This window comes from Embiotoca jacksoni, unplaced genomic scaffold (assembly GCF_022577435.1).
Source record: "Embiotoca jacksoni isolate LCO1_2020_lvr unplaced genomic scaffold, fEmbJac1.0.p SCAF_15, whole genome shotgun sequence".
NCBI classification, from domain to species: Eukaryota; Metazoa; Chordata; class Actinopteri; family Embiotocidae; genus Embiotoca; species Embiotoca jacksoni.
This window is the reverse complement of record NW_027185285.1, coordinates 15199748-15221901: the sequence shown is the minus strand read 5'-3', so window position 1 is coordinate 15221901 and position 22154 is coordinate 15199748. Positions and strand designations below refer to the sequence as shown.

The window sequence follows — 22154 nt, the reverse complement described above, 5'->3', positions numbered from 1 at the left end:
TCAGATCAAGAGAGTACGGATATAGATACAGATAGTTCAGTTGGTTTAACAGATACTGATACATATATTGGTGTACTTGCTCGCCCCTACCCTAAATCACAAGAACAGTGACTGTCTGATGTTGCTGTTTTTGCACCAGTTGTCATGAACGTAAATGCATAACTCCCCTCCTTTGCTCTTACTAGAGTTTTTGTTTCTGTCCCAGTAAAATGCTTTGTGGCCAGCTAGCTCTGTGGCTATGTCCGGGATGAGGGAGTTCAACCATGTCTCTATCATTATCAGACTACAGTCGTCTTTTATGAAGTTGTTACCGGAGATCTGTAGATTGAGTTCGTCCGTTTTGTTGGTGATGGGGTCCTGGCTCTCCTCCGGTGTGTTACAGCTAAGTTACAATGTAATCCTATGATCAGGAGATCCTGTTGGCAATTGGGGGGTTCCTATTATAAAATGTGATGTTAACAGACAGACAAATTACGAAAAACACACATAAAAGGCACAGAGAGTATCGATCTGCTGTCATCTTGAGATGATGAAGTAATGTCACCAATGTAGTATCTGTCATCAGTGTGAAATGTGGTAAAAGTCTCCCTTCAACTAAGAAATTCCCTCAAGACGTTATTTAGATATCGCATTTCCGAGAATAGGACTGACGGATAGGATGGATGTGAGGTCATATGACCTCGACCTTTGATTACCAAAATCTACCCACTTAATTTCCGAGCCCAACTAAAGTGTTTGTGACAAATTTGAAAGCATTCCTTAAGAGTTTTCCTAAGATATCACGTTTAAAATAATGGGAAAGATGTGAGGTCACAGTGACAATGTCCTGCAACCTTTGACCACCAAAATCAAATCACTTAGTTGTTGAGGCCACATGAGCATTTGTGCTAAATTTGAGAATATTTCCTCCTGGCGTTCTCCAGATATTGTATTCACAAGCATGATTTGATGTAGGATGTAGAGTCTTTGACCTCTGATCTTTGACCACCAAAATCTTATTAAATTATACTTGAGTACAAATGAATGTTTTTGTTGCATTTGTAGAGATTTCCTCAAGGCGTTCCTGATATTGCGTTCACAGTGGGAAATGGATGTAAACTCACAGTGACCTTGACCTTTGACCAAAATCTTATCAATTGCCCCTTTAGTCAATGTAAATGTGTGTGACATATTTAAAGAAATTCTCTCAGGGTGTCCCTGAGATTATTGTGCTCACGGAATTAAATGGGAGGATAACGTCAGACGTGAGGTCATATTGACCTCATCTTTGCATCCAAGTGAACATTTTTGCCAAATTTGAAGGTCAGGTTGTCCCTGAGATATCACGAATGAGGTAAAGTCTGAGAGTTCATGCAAGTCCTGCACTGGAAGGAAGTTGGCTAGCATTAGCGGATTCCTGTGCACCACTTATTCCCGACAAGTAGCTATGTCACGGAACCTGTCACAGTGTTCATGTCCACTACAGTATAGATTGTCGAATCCCACCTGTCAGCAAGTTTTTTTTTTTATCTTAACCCTCTTTTTGCTGGAGGCACTCTGGTACCAATTAAAATTTTGGACCCCTTTGCTTTCTTTTTGTAAAGTTTGGCAAGCCTGCTTTTCTACCTCACAGCATGGTCCTGCACAATGGCCAATGGCTTCTTTCAGGACATTTGCAAGAGCTGTCACATACTTGTCAGAACAGTACAAAAGAGGTATCCACTGGCAAGTGAGGTATTCAACCAAACATCAGGAAAAACGGGGATAGCCAGTTGTCTTATGGGGTGTGCAGTTGTAAATAAATGTCAAAGTCGAGAGATGCCGTGGTCAGTCTGCTTTTGCCTCAGGTCACAGATCATACCACCCAGAGTCCGATTGAAACATTCCACACTCCCATTTCCCGTTGGATGTTAGGAGGTCGTGTGAGATGTATAACACCAGAGACCCTGAGCAACTCACTGATTAGCTGACTCTCAAAGTTAGCACCCTGCTCACTATGGATCCTTTCTCTCTCTAAGCTCTCCCCCAACCCAAACTGGTCAAGGCAGTTGGCAGCCCACCTCAGTGTTGTTCTGTCTGAGGTTTCTTTCTGTTAAGAGGGGGTTTTCTCTTCCAACTGTTGCTCATGTTGAAATTGTTGGGTTTCGCTATAATTGTGCAAGGTCTTAACCCTTGTGAACTGCCCTGAGATGACTTACAAAGTGATATGGTGTTATATACAACTGTAAATAAAATTTAATTGATGCATGGTAATGCAGTGGTTACCACTGTTGCCTCAGAGAAAAGGTGTCCTGGGTTTGAAACTGCTGGTTGGCTGGGGTCTTTCTTTGTAGAAATGAAATGAAATGAAATGTAATGTAACATTTCCATTAAGCTGACGCTTTTATCCAAAGCGACTTACAAGAAGTGCATTACAACCATGAGGGTACAAACCCAGGACAACAAGAATCAAGAAAATACAATTTCTTCAAGAAAGCCAAACTACAAAGTGCTATCAGTAAGTGCCATGTTAAGTGCTACTAAAGTGCTACCTATTGAAGGTAAAGTCAGAAGAGGTATGTTTTTAGTTTGCGGCGGAAGATGTACAGACTTTCTGCTGTCCTGATGTCATTGGGGAGCTCATTCCACCATTTAGGAGCCAGGACAGCAAACAGATGTGATTTTGTAGAGTGTTTAGCTCGCAGTGAGGGAGCGACCAGCCGATTGGCAGATGCAGATTGGAGTGATGTTCTCCCTGTGCCTGTGTGGGTTTTCACCGGGGGCTCCTGTAGTCCAAAACATAGTCCAGTCAAAGGTTCTGCGATGGCTGGGATTCAGTTGGGATAAAATACAACCCCCCTCCCCCTCCCCCACCATGACCCAGTTAAGGTTAAAGAGGGTATAGATAATTGATGAATTGAATTGAAATGTGCTAAACTGTTATTTTAGTCAGTGAGAGGAATGGTTACTCACACGGGTACTAAGTCACACGAAAGGGCAGTTCAGGTTACTCCTGTGAAAGGGTGGACAGAAACACCTGCTAGAATTTTTCCTTCAGTGTCCAGTCTCAAGATAACTTCTTTTCCCTAACCAATGAGGCCCTTCTATGCTGCAGCTGCAGCTGGAACTAAAGGATCATGTGCCCAATCCAAAGCATGTTTCATCATTGTTTCAATCAGTGAAGTCTGAGTTGAAGTGCTACCTCAGTGCACTGAGGTGAGAAGTGGTTATTTCTACCACCACATTCACACATTTAGCTAACGTTAATGCCAGAAGAGGGAAGAAACATCAGTCATCAGTCTCATTCTGTCAAAAGCGAGGCTGTTGTGATTCCGCAGATATTTTTAAAACAAGTAATTATTTGGGTTTAAAGAATTCCAATGCTAATATTTTAAATTATATGAATATGAATAAATTTCTACTAATACACACAAGCAAACACGTGAGCTCGTGTAAGAGCAGGCAGTGCAGTGACGATGACTCAGCCACTAACGTTGCCATGGATACACTGCCTCTTTGCAATCAGTCTCTTGGTAACTGTGTGGTTGCCAAGGAACAAACCAGAATATTCGGGTGTGTTTGTATTATAGCAGCCAGCAATTGATGTAACTCGCTAGTTCATTGAGTGGATTCTAAAATTGGAGCAATTACAAAGTTTCTGGAACTGAAATGCACTTACTTTGTTTCAAGATGATTGGGTCAGATTTTTTGATTTATTAGAAAAAGAATAGGAAAGTAAGAATCTTAAATGCAAAGCCTTTAAGAGCAAAGTCACAGTCTCGTGTTAATCCAAACATAGCCCCCTTTTTTTTTTATTTCATCATAATTACTGTAATTCTTGGTAGATGCCGGTGCCACTTAGTATTTTGGGGTCCTGTGATGTCAACACAGAACCATTAGCATCTTGCAGACCAAATATTTTGGGGTTTTTGTTGTCCTATCTGTCTCCTCCCGGATGTTCTGGGGATTGGTGGAGTGAGTGCAAACCAAACTCTGGTGCTTGTTTTAAATTGTTGGCCTGCCTCGCTTTGCAGGCCTACAGTACAGATCTAGAGGGGGCAACTCTGAAAGCAGTGCAAGCAGACATTTCCCCACAAAGCAGTTGACCAGACAGAATCCTAGGCTCTGCTATCATACCCTGTGCTGAAGAGCTAGCGAATGTCCCTGTGGACATCTTTAACATCTCGCTGGCCCAAACAGTCATCCCAACATCCCACCATCATCCTAGAAGCTGTCCCCTTGTTGTCTGAATGACTACAGCCCAGGAGCTGTGTCATTTGAAGTATTTCAACAGATTGGCCTACCACATTTGAAATCCCCCCCCCCCAACCATCACCCACCTGGCTTGCTTGCCTCTTCTACCTTTTATTCAGCCCTGTTCCACCTGGAGAGGAATAATGTTTATGTTAGGATGCTATTTACTGACTTCAACTTGACCTTTGACAGATTAATTTCGCAATTCCTTCTGGCTTGTAATTGTCAACTGCACTATACTTCCTTTAATTTGGAAAACTGTTTATTCTCTGAGCTGTGGTGGCATAGACCTCCTAATTTCAATAATTACCTGTTGTTCTCACCCATTGGATTTCTTGACAGTTTATGATTGTGGTGGCGGGGCGTGGTTAGCTCAGCTGCAGGGGGGAGAGAGTGATGGAGTGGTTCAGGGAAAGGTGCCGGGAGGAGGATAATTGGCGCAGCTGAACTGAATCGGGGGATTGGTTTCTCTCCTTTTATAAGTGAGCGGGACCTGGTGAGGAGAGAGGAGGAGAAGCAGCGAAGGAACGGACGGCGTCGTGTTCAACCAATGTATGTTCAGCAAGTGTGGGTTTAACAATAAACAAAACCATAAACCGAACTTTGTGGCTCAGCGGGTCGTGTTGTGTCTCCACCGTATCAGACAGCACACTGCCCAGACGGACAAACTGTGGTCTGCCTGTCAGGTAGTCAGTGATCCAGGAGACGGTGGACGTGTCCACCCCCACCACCCGCAGCTTCTCACTCAGTAGCAGTGGTTGGATGGTGTTGAATGCACTGGAGAAATCAAAGAAAGTGATTCTCACAGAGTCACCGGTTCCATCCAGGTGAGACTGAGCTCGTTGCAGCAGGTAGATGATGACATCGTCCACTCCCACATGAGGCTGGTATGCAAATTGCAGAGGGTCCAGAGAAGATTTCACCAGCGGCCTGAGGTGGGCCAAGACCAGCCTCTCCAGCACCTTCATCACATGAGATGTGAGGGAAACCGGTCAGTAGTCGTTGAGGCCAGATGGAGTCGTCTTCTTAGGGACTGGAACCAGGCAGGACGTCTTCCACAGCACCGGAACTTCCTCCTGCTTCAGGCTCAGGTTGAAGAGGTGTTGTAGGACCTCAGCCAGCTAGACGGCGCAGGTCTTCAGGACCCCGGGGCTGATGCCGTCAGGTCCTGCAACCTTGCGCTGGTGGAGTCTCTCCAGCTGTCTCCTAACCCGGCCAGTCGTCACAGAGAGGGGGTGAGGGGGTGGTGGGGGAGGTCAAGGTGTCGATGGAGGAAGAGCCCTTTGAGATTGAGGGCTCTATGCAGTTCACCAGGGGGCGCAGAGGGGATAGGGGGGGAGACAGCAGAGGTGTTTGGGAGGTGTAAGGTGTGGAGGAGACAGATGAGGGTGGTGAACTAAACCTGTTGAAGAAACAGTTTAGCTCATTGGACCTCTCCAGGGAGCCCCCTGGTTGTCTCTCTCTCCCCTTGAACCCAGTAATCTCCTTCATACCGGTCCACACCTCCCTCACGTTGTTCTGCTGGAGTTTTGCCTCTAGCGTCCTCCTGTAGGAGTCCTTGCACTCCCTGAGCTTCTCCTTCAGGCGGCGCTGCGCTCTCCTGAGCTCCTCCCTGTCCCCAGACCTGAAGGCTGCTTTCTTCTTATTAAGAAGAACTTTCAGGTCACTGGTGATCCACGGCTTATTGTTGGGGAAGCATTGTACAGTCCGGGATGGTGTTCACAGAATTTAATGTATTCTGTGATACAGTCCGTCATGCTGTTGATGTCCTCCCCATGTGGTCCACACAGCACATCCCAGTCCGTGGACTCAAAGCAGTCCTGCAGGGCTTCTTTAGCCTCCTGTGTCCACCTCCTCACAGTCCTGGTGGTCACAGGCTGCCTCTGCACCAGGGGAACATACTTGGGAGTCAGCAGGACCAGGTTGTGGTCTGATCTACCAAGGGGGGGAAGGGCAGTAGTACTGTATGCATCCATGGCATTAGCATACAGTAAGTCCAGTGTTTTATTGTTCCAGGTGGGGCAGTTAACATACTGGTGCAAAGTTGGCAGTACTTTATCCAGACTGGTGTGGTTAAAGTCTCCAGTAACTGCCAAAAATGCACCGGGATGCTTAGTCTGCAGTTTAGCCACAGTGGAGTAGATGGTGTCCACTGCTGCCTCTGCATCAGCTGATGGAGGAATATACACAGCAATAACAATGGCGGACGTGAACTCCCTCAGCAAATAATAAGGGCGCATCCCCACGGCTAGCAGTTCAATGTCCGGGCTACAGAAACGTTCTTTCACGCACACATGGTCGGGATTGCACCACCTCTCGTTCACATAGACTGCAATCCCTCCACCTTTCTTCTTGCCGCTCCGAACAACGTCTCTGTCCGCCCGAATAGTCCTGAAGCTGGGTACGGCCACGCTGTGGTCCGGGAAATGTGAGTGCAGCCATGTCTTGGTGAAACACATGATGTTGCACTCCCGGTATTCCCGCTGGGTCTTTACCAGTGCGCCGAGCTTGTCCGTCTTGTTGGCCAACGACCTCACGTTCCCCATTAAGATCGCCTTTACCGCTGGTTTATATTTCCTCCTTTTCGCCTTTAGCTTAGCTCCAGCTCTGCAACCCCGCCGTCTTCTCCGAAGTTCAACGGGGATCTCAGGCCTCGCTCCGGGCAGCAGCAGTAGAGGTCTACTCAGCGCGATCAGCTGATCACGCGAGTAAACAATAACAGTGCCCCCAACCAGAACTGTGGAAAAATTACAGTCCATTGTCTGACCGTTAACTTAACAAACAAAGAGAGGAGAAAGGCTTAAAAATACTTAACAAACACACTCGGGGGGGGGGGGGGGGGGAGCTGCTGTAACAGGCTGCCGCTAGCGCGGCGCCATCTTAGGATAGTGGCAATCTAGTGTGTGTGGGGGGGGTCGGACCCAGCAATACTATGTCCCGCCCAGCCTCCATTATCTGAGGCTAATAAAAGGTCGTTAGTAACTTTCAGTCTGACTGAAAATCTTCAAACAGATCATTCCTTTGTAAATGATCAAGAAGTTGATTTGCAACAACTTTTTCAAGGATTTTAGAAATAAACGTCAGGTTGGAAATTGGTCTGTAATTTCTTAAAACAGCTGGATCAAGAGTCGGCTTTTTAAGTAAAGGTTTAATTACAGCCACTTTAAAAGCCTGGGGTACATAGCCGGTTACAATAGATAGGTTGATCTGATCTAATATGGAAGTATTAATTAAAGGGAAGACTTCCTAAAAAAGTTTAGTTGGGATGGGATCTAACAGACAGCTAGAGGATCCAGATGAAGAAATAATTCTAGTTAACTCAGAGAGCTCAACAGGAGAGAAATTTTCCAAATATACATCTGGTCCTACAGTTGTTTTCAGGGCTGCTGTGTTTAACATCACATCAATGATGGTGGCAGGAAGGGTCTGCCTGATTCTCTCCCTAATAGTAAGAATTTTATTGGTAAAGAAGTTGATGAAGTCATTACTGCTGAGAGCTGAAGGAATAGAGGGCTCAACAGAGCTGTCACTCTTTGTCAACCTGCTACAGTGCTGAAAAGAAACCTGGGGTTGTTCTTGTTGTCCTCTGTTAATGATGAATAATATAAAGTCCTGGCCTTATGAAGAGCTTTCTTATGTAATATTAGACTTTCCTTCCAGGCCAGGTGAAATTCTTCTAAATTAGTGGAACGCTATTTCCTTTCCAGCTTTCTAGTCGCCTGCCTAGCAGAGTGTAATTCTGAGTTGTACCACGGAGACAACTTCCTGTGGCTCATTACTCTCTTCTTCAGAGGGGCGACATCATCTAGAGTTGTAGCAGAGATACTGCAGTGTTTTCTATCACTTGTGTGGGACTAAGATCAACGTAGATGTCTTCCACTGCTTTAACATGGCATCGAAGAGGATAAACATGTAACTGCTTCCTTAAACTTGGACACGGCATTATCTGACCGACATCTACTGTAGTGGGATTTATTCCCACATGCTGTGTGGTCCATTATTGTAACTTCAAATGTTAATAAGAAGTGGTCCGACAAAACAGGGTTTTGAGGAAATACAATTAAATTTTCAGTTTCCGTGCCATACGACAGAACCAGATCGAGGGTGTGGTTACCACGGTGAGTGGGTTTATTTACATTCTGAGAAAAGCCTACAGAATCTAATAATGAGCTGAAAGTAGAACTGAGGCTATCGTTGTCCATGTCAACATGAATGTTAAAGTCACCCACTATCATCACTTTATCTGAACTCAGCACTAAATCTGATAAAAAGTCAGAGACTAAGAGTCAGACTCTCAAATGACATAACTAAGTTTCAGTTTTGGATTAATTGATAAACTTGAGTGGAAGATTGCTGCCACTCCTCCTTGGCCTGAATCTCTAGGAATATGATAATTAATATGACTGGGAGGAGTTGCTTCATTAATACTAACATATTCTTCCTGTTGCAGCCAGGTCTCTGTGAGACAGAGTAAATCAATCTGATGATCAGTTATCAAATCATTTACTAACAGAGATTTAACCCAGAGAGATCTGATATTTAATAGTCCACTTTTAATTGTCAGATTTTTTTGATCCATTAATTTGGTAGGATCAATTTTTATTACATTTTTATTGATACATCTTTTCTTGAGTTTTTTAAATATAGGTGGTCTGGGTACAGACACAACCTCTACAGCAGACATGCCCAAAGTCCGGCCCCCGGGCCAAATGCAGCCCGTGTTCATATTTCCACTGGCCCGAAGCCTCTGTCATAAAATCAATAATATGTGGCCCCCCAGTACTGTTGTCTAGTCTAAAATACATGCGTAAAAAAAGCAATTTTATATTTCACCACAGGATGGCAGTAAAGTTGTGGCCGAACTCTCGCGACCCCGTTTTGCACGGTGATCTGATCTGTTTTTTTGCCCATTTCTAAAATGGCAACTGGAAGTAAGAAAAGGAAAGTTGACAGCGAGGGCCGCCATTTCAAGGACAAGTGGAAATCTGAATATTTTTTCACTGAGTTACGAAACACCTGTGTCTGCTTAATTTGCCAAGAGACTGTGGCTGTGTTCAAGGAGTTCAATATAAAGAGGCACTACCAGACAAAACATGCTAATTACGACAAGCTAACTGGGAACGAACGCTGTGAAAAATTGAAGCAACTGGAAGCTGGTTTAACGGCACAGCAACGCTTTTTCACAAGAGCCGTTGAATCGAATGAAAATGCCACAAAGGCAAGCTATGAGGTGACAACGCTGATTGCCAAGCACTGCGAACCTTTTACTGAGGGTGAATTTATTAAAGACTGTGTGATGAAAATGGTGGAGAACATTTGTCCTGAGAAAAAGCAACAGTTCGTCAATGTTTGCCCGGCTCGTAGCACTGTGTCACGAAGGATTGAAGAAGTTTCATCTGATATTAAGAGACAGTTGGAGGCAAAAGGAGTGGAGTTTGAATTTTTTTCGTTAGCTTGCGACGAAAGCACGGATGCATCCGACACCGCTCAGTTACTGATTTTTTGGAGAGGAGTGGACGGTGAAATGAACGTGAGTGAAGAGCTACTTGACCTCCAGAGCCTTCAGGACCAAACAAGAGGGATAGATTTATTTGCTTCTGTTTGTTCCACCGTAGATGATATAAAACTGCAGTGGAATAAAATCACGGGGATTATTACGGATGGCGCACCTGCCATGGTTGGCAAGCACAGTGGATTATCAACCCTAGTGTGTAACAAAGTCAGCGAAGAAGGAGGTAAAGCTATACAACTCCATTGTATTATTCACCAACAAGTTCTACGTGCCAAACATCTGAAATATGATCATGTTATGAAACCGGTGATAAAGGCTATTAATTATATTCGCTCCAAAGCCCTGTGCCACCGCCAGTTTCAACAGTTTCTACTGGACATCCACGCTGAATACGGAGATGTTGTGTATCACACTGATGTAAGACGGCTCAGTCGGGGGTCTGCACTGCAGCGTTTCTACTCTCTTAAAGAGGAAATTGGACAATTCTTGGAAAAAAAGGGACAACCGATGCCAGAACTAACCGATCCTGTTTGGCTGGCTGATTTCGGATTTTTAGTTGACATAACCCGACATCTGAACGCCTTGAACACGAGCCTTCAGGGGCAAAATGCAATGATAAGCCAACTGTATTCACATATCAAAGCCTTTCGGACCAAGCTGCTACTTTTCCAAAGCCACCTGTCACAAACACACAATACCACACATTTCTAATCTCTGCAAGCAATAATGACCCGTTTTCCAGCGCACAATATCAGTGCACAAATGAGGAGGTATGCCGCAAATATCTCATCTCTGGCTGAGGAGTTTCAACAGCGTTTCAGTGATTTTGCAACTATTGAAAAGGAGATCAGGCTTTTTTCCGCTCCTTTTTCCGTGGATCCCGGTGACGTTCCAGCCCACCTGCAGTTGGAGCTCATTGAGCTGCAGTGTGACACGGAGTGTCGCGGCCGGCACCAACAACTCCCTCTTGTCAACTTTTACCAGCAGCTGGATAAAGACAAGTTCCAAGAGATTCGAACATTTGCTAAGAAACTGTTGAGCTTGTTTGGCTCGACATACTTGTGCGAGAAGATATTCTCAGTTATGAACATGAATAAGAACCGTGTGAGGACAAGACTAAGTGACTCCCACCTGCGTGACATCTTGCGCATTAAAACCACCGTTTTTGAGCCAGACCTGCCCCATTTACTGCAGTCGAGATCTCAGTATCACCCTTCGCATTAATGCAAACATGTTATTTGTTGATTCTGGTGAATAAAGGTTTGAGTTTGAGTCATATTTCATAGAATACTTTACTTGCATTCAATTTATTTTTTATTATAATCTTCATTTATCCAGGTCAGGCAGTTATCAGATCTACCTAGCAGCAGACAGCATAGTAAAACAAAGCAAAATAAAAGGAAATACAAAAAAGCATTCCCCGTCGGTAGCATGTAAAATTCATGCTGGCCCGTATGACAATTTTTATACGTCAATGTGGCCCCTGAGCCAAAAAGTTTGGGCACCCCTGCTCTATAGGATGTTGAAGGTTTTGAGTGAGTGACAATTCTAAAGAAGTTGCAGAGGAGCTGTAAGACTGCAACTCTGCGTCCTGGCCTCAACCCTGGGATGTCAGGTTTTAGGGCTGTTAAGAGACACGGCCATATTTCTAGAAAGAAGAGCTGCACCATCCAAAGCAGGATGGATGCCTTCTCTCCGGATCAGACCAGGTTTTCCCCAGAAAGTATTCCAATTGTCAATGAAGCCCACATTGTTAGCGGGACACTACCTCGACAACCAGCGGTGAAGTGAAGACGTACGGCTGAACATATCATCACTGGTCCGGTTAGGAAGGGGTCCAGAGTAAACTACGGAGTCCGACATCGTTTTTGCAAAATTGCACACCGATTCCACATTAACTTTAGTGACCTCCGACTGGTGTAACTGGGTGTCGTTACTGCCGACGTTAATAACAATCTGACTGTATTTACGATTAGCCTTAGTCAGCAGTTTCAGGTTTGATTCAATGTCGCCCGCTCTGGCCCCGGGAAGACATCTGACTCTGGCCCCGGGAAGACATCTGACTCTGGCCCCGGGAAGACATCTGACTCTGGCCCCGGGAAGACATCTGACTATGGCCCCGGAAAGACATCTGACTCTGGCCCTGGGAAGACATCTGACTATGGCCCCGGAAAGACATCTGACTCTGGCCCCGGGAAGACATCTGACTCTGGCCGCTGGTTTCGCTAACTTCACGTTCCGCAAAATAGAGTCTCCAATAACCAGGGTTGGTTTCTCAGCGGGTGTTTCGCCGAGTGGGGAAAATCGGTTGGAGACGTGAAGGGGTCGGTGGTGAACCGTGGGCTTCTGCTTGGCTCCTTCGTACTGTCACCCAGTCGCCCGGCTGTTCGGGTGCTGCGGGGGACCGGCTAACTAAGCCTGTAGCCTGGGCAGCTGCGCAACCCCTCCCTGAGAAGCTCCTATGGCTAGCTGGTTGTTTAGCATGGTGCACAGCTGCGATTCTAATTCTATGACCCTGGCCTCCAGAGCCCAAACGACACTACATTTATTGTAGCATGGTGCACAGCTGCAATTCTAATTCGGTGACCCTGGCCTTCAGAGCCCGAACTACACTACATTTATTACAGGTAGCATTATCATTAAGGGAGGCAGGGTCGTAACTAAACATGTCACACACCGAGCAGGGAAAACAAGAAGAGGTGGAGGGAGAGAGGGAAGCCATTGCTAACTGCTAAACTAGCAGTACCAAAACGCCAAGTTAAGTGAACGTTGGTCAAATATTTAACAGTAGAATTGCTCAAGAAGAGCAAGCGTGAGTTTTAACTTGAAGTTAGAAGAAGTGTAGAGAGAGTTAAGATACGTAGAATTCAGGAAAAGAAGCTGAAATAGCAGAGAGAAGTAACACTAGTTACAATGTTTGTAGACAGGAAGTGATGCAATACGCTCACCGTAACGTCAGACGAGATTCCTCCTCAATACCAATCCTTCCTTTTTCGGTTTCAGGTTTTGTTTTTCAATGCCAAATCTTATTTTCAATGGCAAACTATACTGTCACTGTTGTGGCCCCATTAAAAGTATCTTGAAGTGAAAGGGTTGTGGTGGGAAGCAGTGGAAAAGATGTTAAGTGGAGTGGAGTGGTGGTACATTATGGTAATAATAATTTTGCAATGGATTGCTTATCGCCAATGGCCAAGAGTTTAAACAGTTTGAATGAAATTTACCCGATAAACCTCATATAATATGTCTACAGGAAAACGGGTTAAAATCAAAATGTGATTTTGTCATGCAAGGCTTCACTGCTAAAGGGAAGGATATGAAAATTGGGAAAGGTGGTTATAAGGAATCCTTATAAGTTCTGTTATAATTTGGAAGGAACAAGAAACAAAAGTGGTAATAATTTGGGCAGAAACAGGTAGTCCAACAATAATCAATTCCTATAACCCTTGTAACAGATTAACTTTAGATAAATAAAATGACATGGGTGGGATTGCACACGTGAAAATTATATTCTATAGGGATTTAAATGCACATTATACTTTTGAGGAACTAAAAACACTGATATAAATAAGTTGGTGGAGGAATTCATCGATGAAAAGGGTCTAGTATGCGTTAAGGGGGGAAAGGGAACAAGGTACAATCGTAACCACAATACTGGGAGCATAATAAAGCTTAAATTAATATCAAATGAAACAGCAGGGGTTAGTGTGTGAAAAGTGTTAAACCGATTACCACTTGGTAGTGATCCCATGGTATTTAAAGTTGAAATAGACATCAAGCAAGACAAAGTATCAAGGATTCCAAGGTGGAAGTTAGGGAAAGCAGACTGGGAAGCATTTCAAGATAAGACTGAGATTAGATGTGCAGAACTACTTTGAGAGAAAATAACAGCAATACAAATAAAAGCAGGTATAAAAAAAGAGGAAGAAAATGTCACAGGAACTCAAAATACAACTATTTAAATGAATACTTTTTTTTTTAAATTTAATTTTTCACGACTTAATCTATTTCATTAATTTGAGCATTTGGGTTTAAAGTGCAGGACTGGGGAGCAAATACAAGATCTCTGTTAAATATTTACTGGGCGCTTATGAGATCAGTCCTGGACTATGGCTGTATAGCATACATGTCAGCAGCAGAGAAAAATTTGAAAGAAGCTGGATGGGTCAGTCCCTGCAAACATGCAATGGAGCATTTAAAACATCGCCAGTGTCTTCGTTGCAGGTCGAAAGGGGAGAGATACCACTGTGGGTTAGAAAAGTCCAACTCATGCTGACATGCTGGGGAGGGGCGTGAGTCACATCCTGCGAAAGCCGTCCAACAGGAGTGTTGAGAGCACAGTAAACAACTGTACATGGAACAGTATATACCTCTTAAGGGTAGCTGCAGTACGTACCAAAGTAAAAAAAAAAGAAATAGTATGTGATTCAGAATGCAGGGCTATTTTTTTTTCTGCTTCTTTCTGCTTACTACCTACTGACACACACTCCAGTCTAGTAAGTGGCAGTAATGCTTCTATAAGCTGGTTGCTACCCTCCCATTAAATTCCAAACAGAAGAAGACAAAGAAGAAGAACAGTATCACTACCTTCAGTGTCAGTTGATAACTACATTTTGGAATAAACTCAAGTAAATAAGGATCTTGGTAATATTACAGTTGAGATGGAGGATAGGTTACAAACAATAAGTCATTCATGGATCCAACGATCCTAATACAGGAAGAACTGGTTTTGCATCACTGTACCAACTTTGGATTCCCATGACCCATTTATCCTTTTACTTTGATATTTTAATTGTATTTGAGCATGTTCAGTATCATGTCATGGATAATGTACAGCATTTTATTACTGTTACATATCTGTGCAATTTACCTTGTACATTTATGGTTTTGAGTCATTTTGAAACACCATGTTTTCTCAAAAAATTATGAATGAATGAAAGATCGTGGCATGCTGGGCAATGACAGGGGAGGAGTCCGGGGACTGCGTGGAGTTTCCCAGCATTCCTTAAGATAATGGGTTTGTGTTGAAGTACATGGTTCTAAACCACTGCAGATGTTCAGTGGCAAATAGTATTCAGTTTATTGGTTCAAAAGCAAATTCTACTGTGTTTCTAAAGTTGTACAGTTAGTTGGCGTGAAACAAAGCACTTTGAACCATGAGTGAAGTTCGTTGAGCATTCACAAGATACCAGTCTTGTATAAGTTTGTTCAATGCAATTATTAACAGTGCTACTTGCTATATTACATCGAATGTAGCAAGCACTATGAGAGGCCAAAATTTTATAAGTTGCCATCTAAAAAGTCAGGTAAATATATAAACTTGTAGTGTCAGCCTTTGATGCCCCTAAATGCTAGTTGCACATACAGTGGAGATGTTGACGATTCTAACAGCACTGCAGTGGGTAGAGGAGCTTTAAATAAAAAAAGATCATTATTTGTTCAGATTCAACTTCAGCACTGATGTCATTACAGTCATTCACATCTCCCAGCAGGTAGAATTTAGTCAACTAAATATGTGAAGCACTGTTCAGACTTTGAAATATGGGTATATTTGTAGCAAAAATGTGATAAAAGGAAACGAAAAGTGCAGATTAACTTTGGAGTATGAGGAGAGTACAGTCATTTCATTCATTAAATTAGAAGCCGAAACAAAAATCCAAAGAAACGCCGTTTAGGAGTGGCAGCACAGCTGGGACACAGGAGACATACATTCTCTTGTAATTCACAGAGAAGTTGGCAAAGTGACGACATCCAAAAGAAGCCCAAAGGAAGAAAGCATATAAATAAGACATAGGGTTGGACATACAAGACAACAAAACAATGCACCTAATAAATAAACACCCAACAGTACTATGTCAGTTCTGCCAAATAAAAGAGTCACTTGAAAATGTCCTTTGTCATTGCCAGAAATTCACACAAGAGTGAGACAAGTTGAAGAAGGAAAAAAGAACCTGGGAAATTTGTTGCAATACCTGAAAGAAACTTTTTGAAACTATTTGAGCAAAATAATTTAGTGGTCAGTTAATTGGTACTAACTTTTTGTTTATCTAATTTTTCTATATATATATATAATATATGTGTATATGTATGTATATTATGTATATAATTTTTTTAATTAACGCTCGTCCACACTCCATACAATAGGTGGCGGTAATGTGCCTTAAAGCTGGATGCCACCCACCATAAAATCTCCAAGAAGAAGAAAAGCGAGCGAAGTCCTGAGAGAGAGAGAGAGAGAGAAGAAAAAAAATAAGAAAAGGAGGAAGGAAAAGAAGCGTGTCACAGACCCGTCGCTAAAAATCCCCTCTCATTCGCTATACTAGGTGGCGGTAAAGGGCCATTTCGTTGTTTGCCTACCTCTAATAAATCCGAAGAAGAGCAGCACACTATCTACAAGCTAGCTACAACGACGAATTGCTAACCGATTCTGTGAGATTTTATTAAACGTAAGAGTGAAAGTAACCCTGAGGAGAGACACGGTTACTGCTGCCAGAAGGTCATGCAGCGCTCTAAAAGGTAATGAGCCGTAAAGCCTCAGGGTCTCGGCTCAGCGGCGCCCACAAACTGCGGCCACACTGGAACGATTGGCAGCCCAGGTTGGTGTTCTGTTGTGGTGTAGGATGGTTGAAGATAACACGACTCTCTGGGCCTACAGTGTGCTGCCACATGGGAGGGAAATACTTCTGTGTCTCTTTACCTAACACGAATTGCTTCCAGTGATCTAACTGTAGGCTACTATCCTCTATACCCGTAATCTTGGTACGCAGTAAACAAACCCACAGCGTTTTATCCTGGTTTGGCTGCTCACGTGCCCGTCTCGTGAACAGGATGAGCCCGGTGCTAATGTTGTTCACAGAGCATTGCAAATGTTTCCTGCCTGGAGCTAACTCAGTTCATGCTAATAGATATTTGATAGCCAGGGACAAAAAAACAACAACATAATGTGTCCCAAAAATTAGGCAAGTTTAAATTAATCCCAAGGGGACATAAAATCCTTCAATGATCTGTGGCAGTCACATGTGGGCTACGTGTTGGTTTGACTGCATTGCTTGACTCTCAAGTCTTGTTTGCGCTGGCTAACGATAGCTAGCGAGCAGGGGAGAGGATGCTACCCTACTATGATATCAACATTTCGAATAACTTCCAGATACATGTTTAAAATGTCTACATTTTTAAAATGTCTACATTTTAAATATGTAACTCTGTGATTTGATAATAGATAACTGTAAAAGAGGCATGACCGAAGCATCCGATTGCATGGTTTGTGAAACATCATGGAGTATTCATGTTTGTTTGTGGCAGCTGCCCAATTGCCCTACTTTACTGCGTTACTGTTAGTTTGTAAGTCAGATTTGTTACACTTTGTATCAATTAATTACCAGATGAAGTTTTAGATACACCTCTCGCATCTAAACGTTTCCTAGTCCTTTTCCCTTTCACTCCACGTTACTTCCTCTTTCTCATCTCAAACACTGGATAATGGCATACTGCTATTTAAATGTTAGTATCGCTCTGTGTTGACCAAAAAGAGAAAGGTAGCACTATGCTGTAAATGCTAATGTTGCACTTTTTAATTTTTTTTTTTTTTTTTTTTTTTTTTTTTTTTTTTTAAATGCATTTAATTTTATTTATACCTGAAAGTATACAGGTACAGCTACTACTATGGACTGACATTCATGTTTTTTATTTTTGTTATGTTTTTCTTATTAACAGTATACCCGCATTGGATTGCCTTAACTATTACAGTAAGAAATGCAACCATTGAACCATTTTAAAGCATAGGACTCATTACAATTATCTTCCACCACCAATCCATGTGCACAGCATTGACTTATTTTGTATATCACATCATTTTGTAATTTAGCTTGGTTTAGGCTGATTTCCACATTTCAGTGTGATCCATCCATCATCTATACCCGCTTTATCCTGAACAGGGTCACGATATGTTGATGTGTCAGGGTGTACCCTGTCTTCGGGCAAAGGCAGAGTACACCCTGACAGATCGCCAGTCCATCACAGGGCCAACAACATAAAGACAGACAAAAACAAAGACCATTCACATAACCTGACATGCATGTCTTTGGAGGGTGGGGGGAGAGTCGGAGTACTTATAGAGCACCCACGCAGAACATGCGAACTCCACCCAGAAAGACCCCTGGCCGAGGTTCGAACCCAGAACATAACATTCTTGCTCCGAGACGACCGCTGTGCCACCTCATTTCAGTGTAATGCATGTTATAATCACGATCGTCCGCATAAACTATTTTTTTTTTAATAGTATTTCAAGACCTTTTCAACTGAAAACTCGATGTTTTATCAGTATTTGGCATAGTTATATTGCTTTTACTGCCTGAGTATTTATTTAAAGCAAGAGCCAAATTCAAAAAGCTATTTTCTAGAGTGCAAACACTGATTTCAGCCAACATCCAGCCAATAGATTTTTTTCCCCAATCTGTTTCCTCTTTTAGTTCTGGACTGCTGTCCTGTTAGTTTTATATAATTTTATTTGCCAATTTGTCAAAAACAGAATATATGACCCCTTATTTTCTTCAGTTTCTGTTGTGTCAAAACACAGCAAGCAACAGACATTTTGGACAAATCTTTATGTCAGCCAAATTATCTAAAATACTTGCATAGAAGTAAATATGTAAGTAAGTGATATCTAATTAATGTTAACAAAGGCTAACTAGAAGTTGGTTTCCAGACTGTCCCGCAATACACAACTATAATGGGTATTTATGTTCGTCATTGTATTCCCTTGAGTTTTGGAGTTGGTAATTCAGACCAAACAAGGAATTTGTTTGTCTCCTTACTGGAGGTGTTATGTTTTTGTGTTGCCTGTATGTACGAATGGATCTCAGGAACGTCTTGAAATAATTTTTCTAAATTGGGCACAAATGTTCATTTGGAATAATGAATGAACTTGTAAGATTTTGTTAGTCAAAGCTCAAGGTTACTATCACTTCACAGTTTATTCTATCAAATGTGGCACAGACATTCATTGGACTCAAGGATAAACTGATTTGATTTGGTGGTCAAATGCTTCTTTGGCTTCCATTTGTACAAAACATGTTTGGGGCCTTAACTGAAGAATTCATATGATAGTTAAGGCAAAATTTCACACTAGTGTCGAATAGGATAAAATGGTGAAGTGATGACATTTTATATCCTAAAGCCTGATGGTCAACTTGACCGTGATATAAAAATGTTCTGCAAAAACACTTGTCTGGCTAATTTGAAATGCCATTAATCAGGAACATTAGAGGAGATTGTAACCTTATTTCATATTTGGTTGGACTCTAAATTGGTGAAACAAATCTTGGGTGTCCACTTTTAATCCGCGTGATTGTATAGATGTTCTCTCGGGGAGATGATGTATGTGAAGCATCTATGTTTTAGAAGTTGTAGCTGTTTTTCAGCAACATGCTCGTTAAAAAAAAACCATTGTCTTCACTACATGCGTCTGGACAGATATGGGTGTAAACTGCAACTTAATAGGTTGACAGCAGCATGGAACTGAAGAAGTGCATATAGTTTTTATTGCTATTTTTTATGTTTATTTTCTTATGTTGTATTTAATATGTTATATACGTTTTTTAAAAAAAAAAGGCTTTTTGTACATTGATAATGATTTTATGAATGGTCTACAGCGCACATATTAGTCTAATCTGGCTTTAGTTAAGGAATGCGTTTGGGTGCCTTTTGAATTTCCTAATTTCTCAGGGAAGCCTATACAACATTCAGTTTGCAGGATGAAGGTAAAGTACCTCTTGTATAAATAAAATACTATTACAAAAATCACCTGGAGACTAATTTTGTTTCCTCTTACTGCACTGTAAGAAATTTTGAGCCAGCTGTGATTGGGCAAAGAAATAAATTGCCCTCTGTCTAATTATAAAAACTAGAGCTGGTGATGGATTATCTTATTTCTAAGGCACTGTTGAAGGTGTTGATGTACCCAGACTTCCAGCTAATACACCTTCAGTTCATTATTTTCATTACGGAAAATTGTAATGTTTACAAATTCTTTGCAGTTACATATCTTAAGTTGCAGATTCCATTACATGTTTATCTGTTTTATTTGGTTGTTTTTACATTAAGACCCTTTTCTTTAAATGGCAGTTTCATACTGAAAATTTGTGGAGTAAATATAAATTGCAGTGGGATGATTCTTCATGCGTTGTATCATAAAGAATCAAGACTCAACAGCGAATTATGTAATTCTCAAAGATTCCTATCCCTTTCAGCTGTTGAGTCAAATATTTAAGCTGATGATAACCTATATGGCAAATGCAATGTTAAACCATGCAGTGAATTCAGTTTTTATCATTTGCCTATTTCTTTTGTTTTGTGTGCGTATTCAGAGTTGACGGTGTATCATCCAGTCAGGACGAAGCAAAGTCCAGAGAGCTTGGTTCAGAGCCGTTGTACGACGTGTTGCCTTCCAGCTGCACTGAACAGCCAGCGGTGCCCAGTGATGCCTACAGTGCTGCAGATGCACACCAGGAAGAGGGTGAGGTCTCTGCTAGCTGTTTTTTGGTCAAGCTAAAATTGTGAATACACCTTTTTCTTTCTCTGTCTGTCTAGGCTTTAAATGAATGAGTTTAATCCAGCATGATTTGTTTCCCTTAGGTGGATATGAAGCTGGCCAAGGTGTCTGTGATACTACGTTTGGTTGGAAGTCGCTGGGGCAAGAGTTGAGGCCCAATGACGTGACCACAGATTTGACTCCTTTTCAGCATGGAAACCGTGCTTTAGTTTCAAAGGACATGAGGAAATCGCAGGGTAAGCGCTGCAACAAATATCCAGTATTAGAAGATAGGATTTAGCGGTAATTGTTGTAACACTTGGATGACACAAGACATGTTCATGGGATTAAGTTGAAAAGAGCCGGAGGCATTGTGTTTTCTTGTTGTTGAAAATGGCTCTTATGTTTCAGGCCAAAATTTAACTCATTGTATTCACTGCAACATTGTTCCTGTTTATTGTAAGTTTACATCTGTTCACACAAGTGAAGACTTGCAAAGGGATAGTTTGTATTTTTTTAAGTTGGCTTGTGTGAGGTACTTATCTGTACACATCACATTACCCAAAGTAGATGGGGTCGGGGGTCAGCACATCCCAAGTTAGGAGAAGCAAGAACCTATCCAGGAACAGAAACCTAAGCAGTGTACTGCTATGCACGGGGTCAGCACCAAAATGTATTGTAACCACCCAAATCATTTCAAGTTTACACTCATATTTTAAATATTTTCACCGCTTTACCCTGCGGTCAGACAAGCTCTTATATCAATCTATATTCTCTTCAAAGCCACCAGTCATTTTACCTCACAGAACATGGGAGTCGTTCGTCTACCAAGTTTGGCAAGTTTGTTTGTGTTATTGTGTGACTTTAGTGTTTTACAGTGCCAGTTTGGATGTAAACTAACAAAACCTCATGAAATAACAAAAAGGTATACATGCATACATACAACCCCACTTAAAAAAATGCAAACTATCCCTTTGACGTTGAATGTGAACGTTTGTTGACCAAAACATTTACATTGATGTGTAATCTTATATTGGTTAAATAGATTGCCTACAGTATGTGATGCTAAACACTCATGATAGGCGTTTTGAACACAGAAAATTGAACATGGTTTTTGTATAGAGAATTAGTGTCAGTGTGTTGTTGCAGACAGAGGGATGGCTCACTCAGAGGAGTCTCGACTGGCCAACCTCCTACGCAGAGTCTCCAGGGAGGATGATCGCGACCGGAGGCTGGCCACCCTCAAACAGCTGAAGGAATTCATCAGCCATGGCGAGAGCAAAGTGGTCAGTCAAACTGTATGCAGATTTTGTTTCTCCCATTTTCTTACCTCAACCCTTCTTGATAGTAGAATTAAGACCTTGTCAATACTGTTAAAATCGGCCTGTCCAGTCTTATAATAACACCACACCTCAAAAAGCGATGATGATTTACTTTCGCGTCTAGTGTGCCCTCAGTAAGATATGAGAGCAAAAATAATAATGACGCTTCGCAAAACAAGAAATTGACACTGATGTTGATTTCCACCACTGAATAGAGCTCTTGCCAAGTAAAGGAAGTAGATTTGATGCTGAACTTGCAAAGTGTCCTCTAGATTGGTAAATAGCTTTTGATGCAAATGTTTGCGATGTCGACACGACTGACAAGGAAGTGCATAACGTTACAGATAAGGTTAATATGAGGCCTAAAACTTTCCTTTTTGATAAAGTTTATAGTTAGTAAGTGTTGGCATAGGTGTCCCTGAACTATCCTTTAATTAAGCTGGTATAGGCCTAGTCTGCGGGAAGACCTCCCATTATTAGGGATAGGTATTGTTAAAATTTCTTTATATATTTTTTATATTCATACTTTTCCATTGAAATGAAAATGGAGAGACAGTTTGAATCATGTAAAAACCCAACTAGT

At 42.1% G+C, this 22154-nt stretch overlaps 1 protein-coding gene across 5 annotated transcripts in view; it reads left to right on the top strand.

Annotated features, from left to right (window-relative positions):
• The first annotated feature begins 15920 nt into the window (after window positions 1-15920).
• smg1 (SMG1 nonsense mediated mRNA decay associated PI3K related kinase) overlaps window positions 15921-22154 on the top strand; it is an 86188-nt gene continuing 79954 nt past the window's right edge. For 3 of the 5 annotated variants that reach the window (XM_069149870.1, XM_069149869.1, XM_069149867.1), the window contains exons 1-4: window positions 15921-16317; window positions 20086-20234; window positions 20354-20506; window positions 21399-21547. In XM_069149870.1, coding sequence (XP_069005971.1) covers window positions 16241-16317; window positions 20086-20234; window positions 20354-20506; window positions 21399-21547 — 528 coding nt within the window. In that variant the 5' untranslated portion in view covers window positions 15921-16240. The remainder of the gene's footprint in view (window positions 16318-20085; window positions 20235-20353; window positions 20507-21398; window positions 21548-22154) is intronic. The other 2 variants (XM_069149871.1, XM_069149868.1) reach the window with 1 other exon arrangement.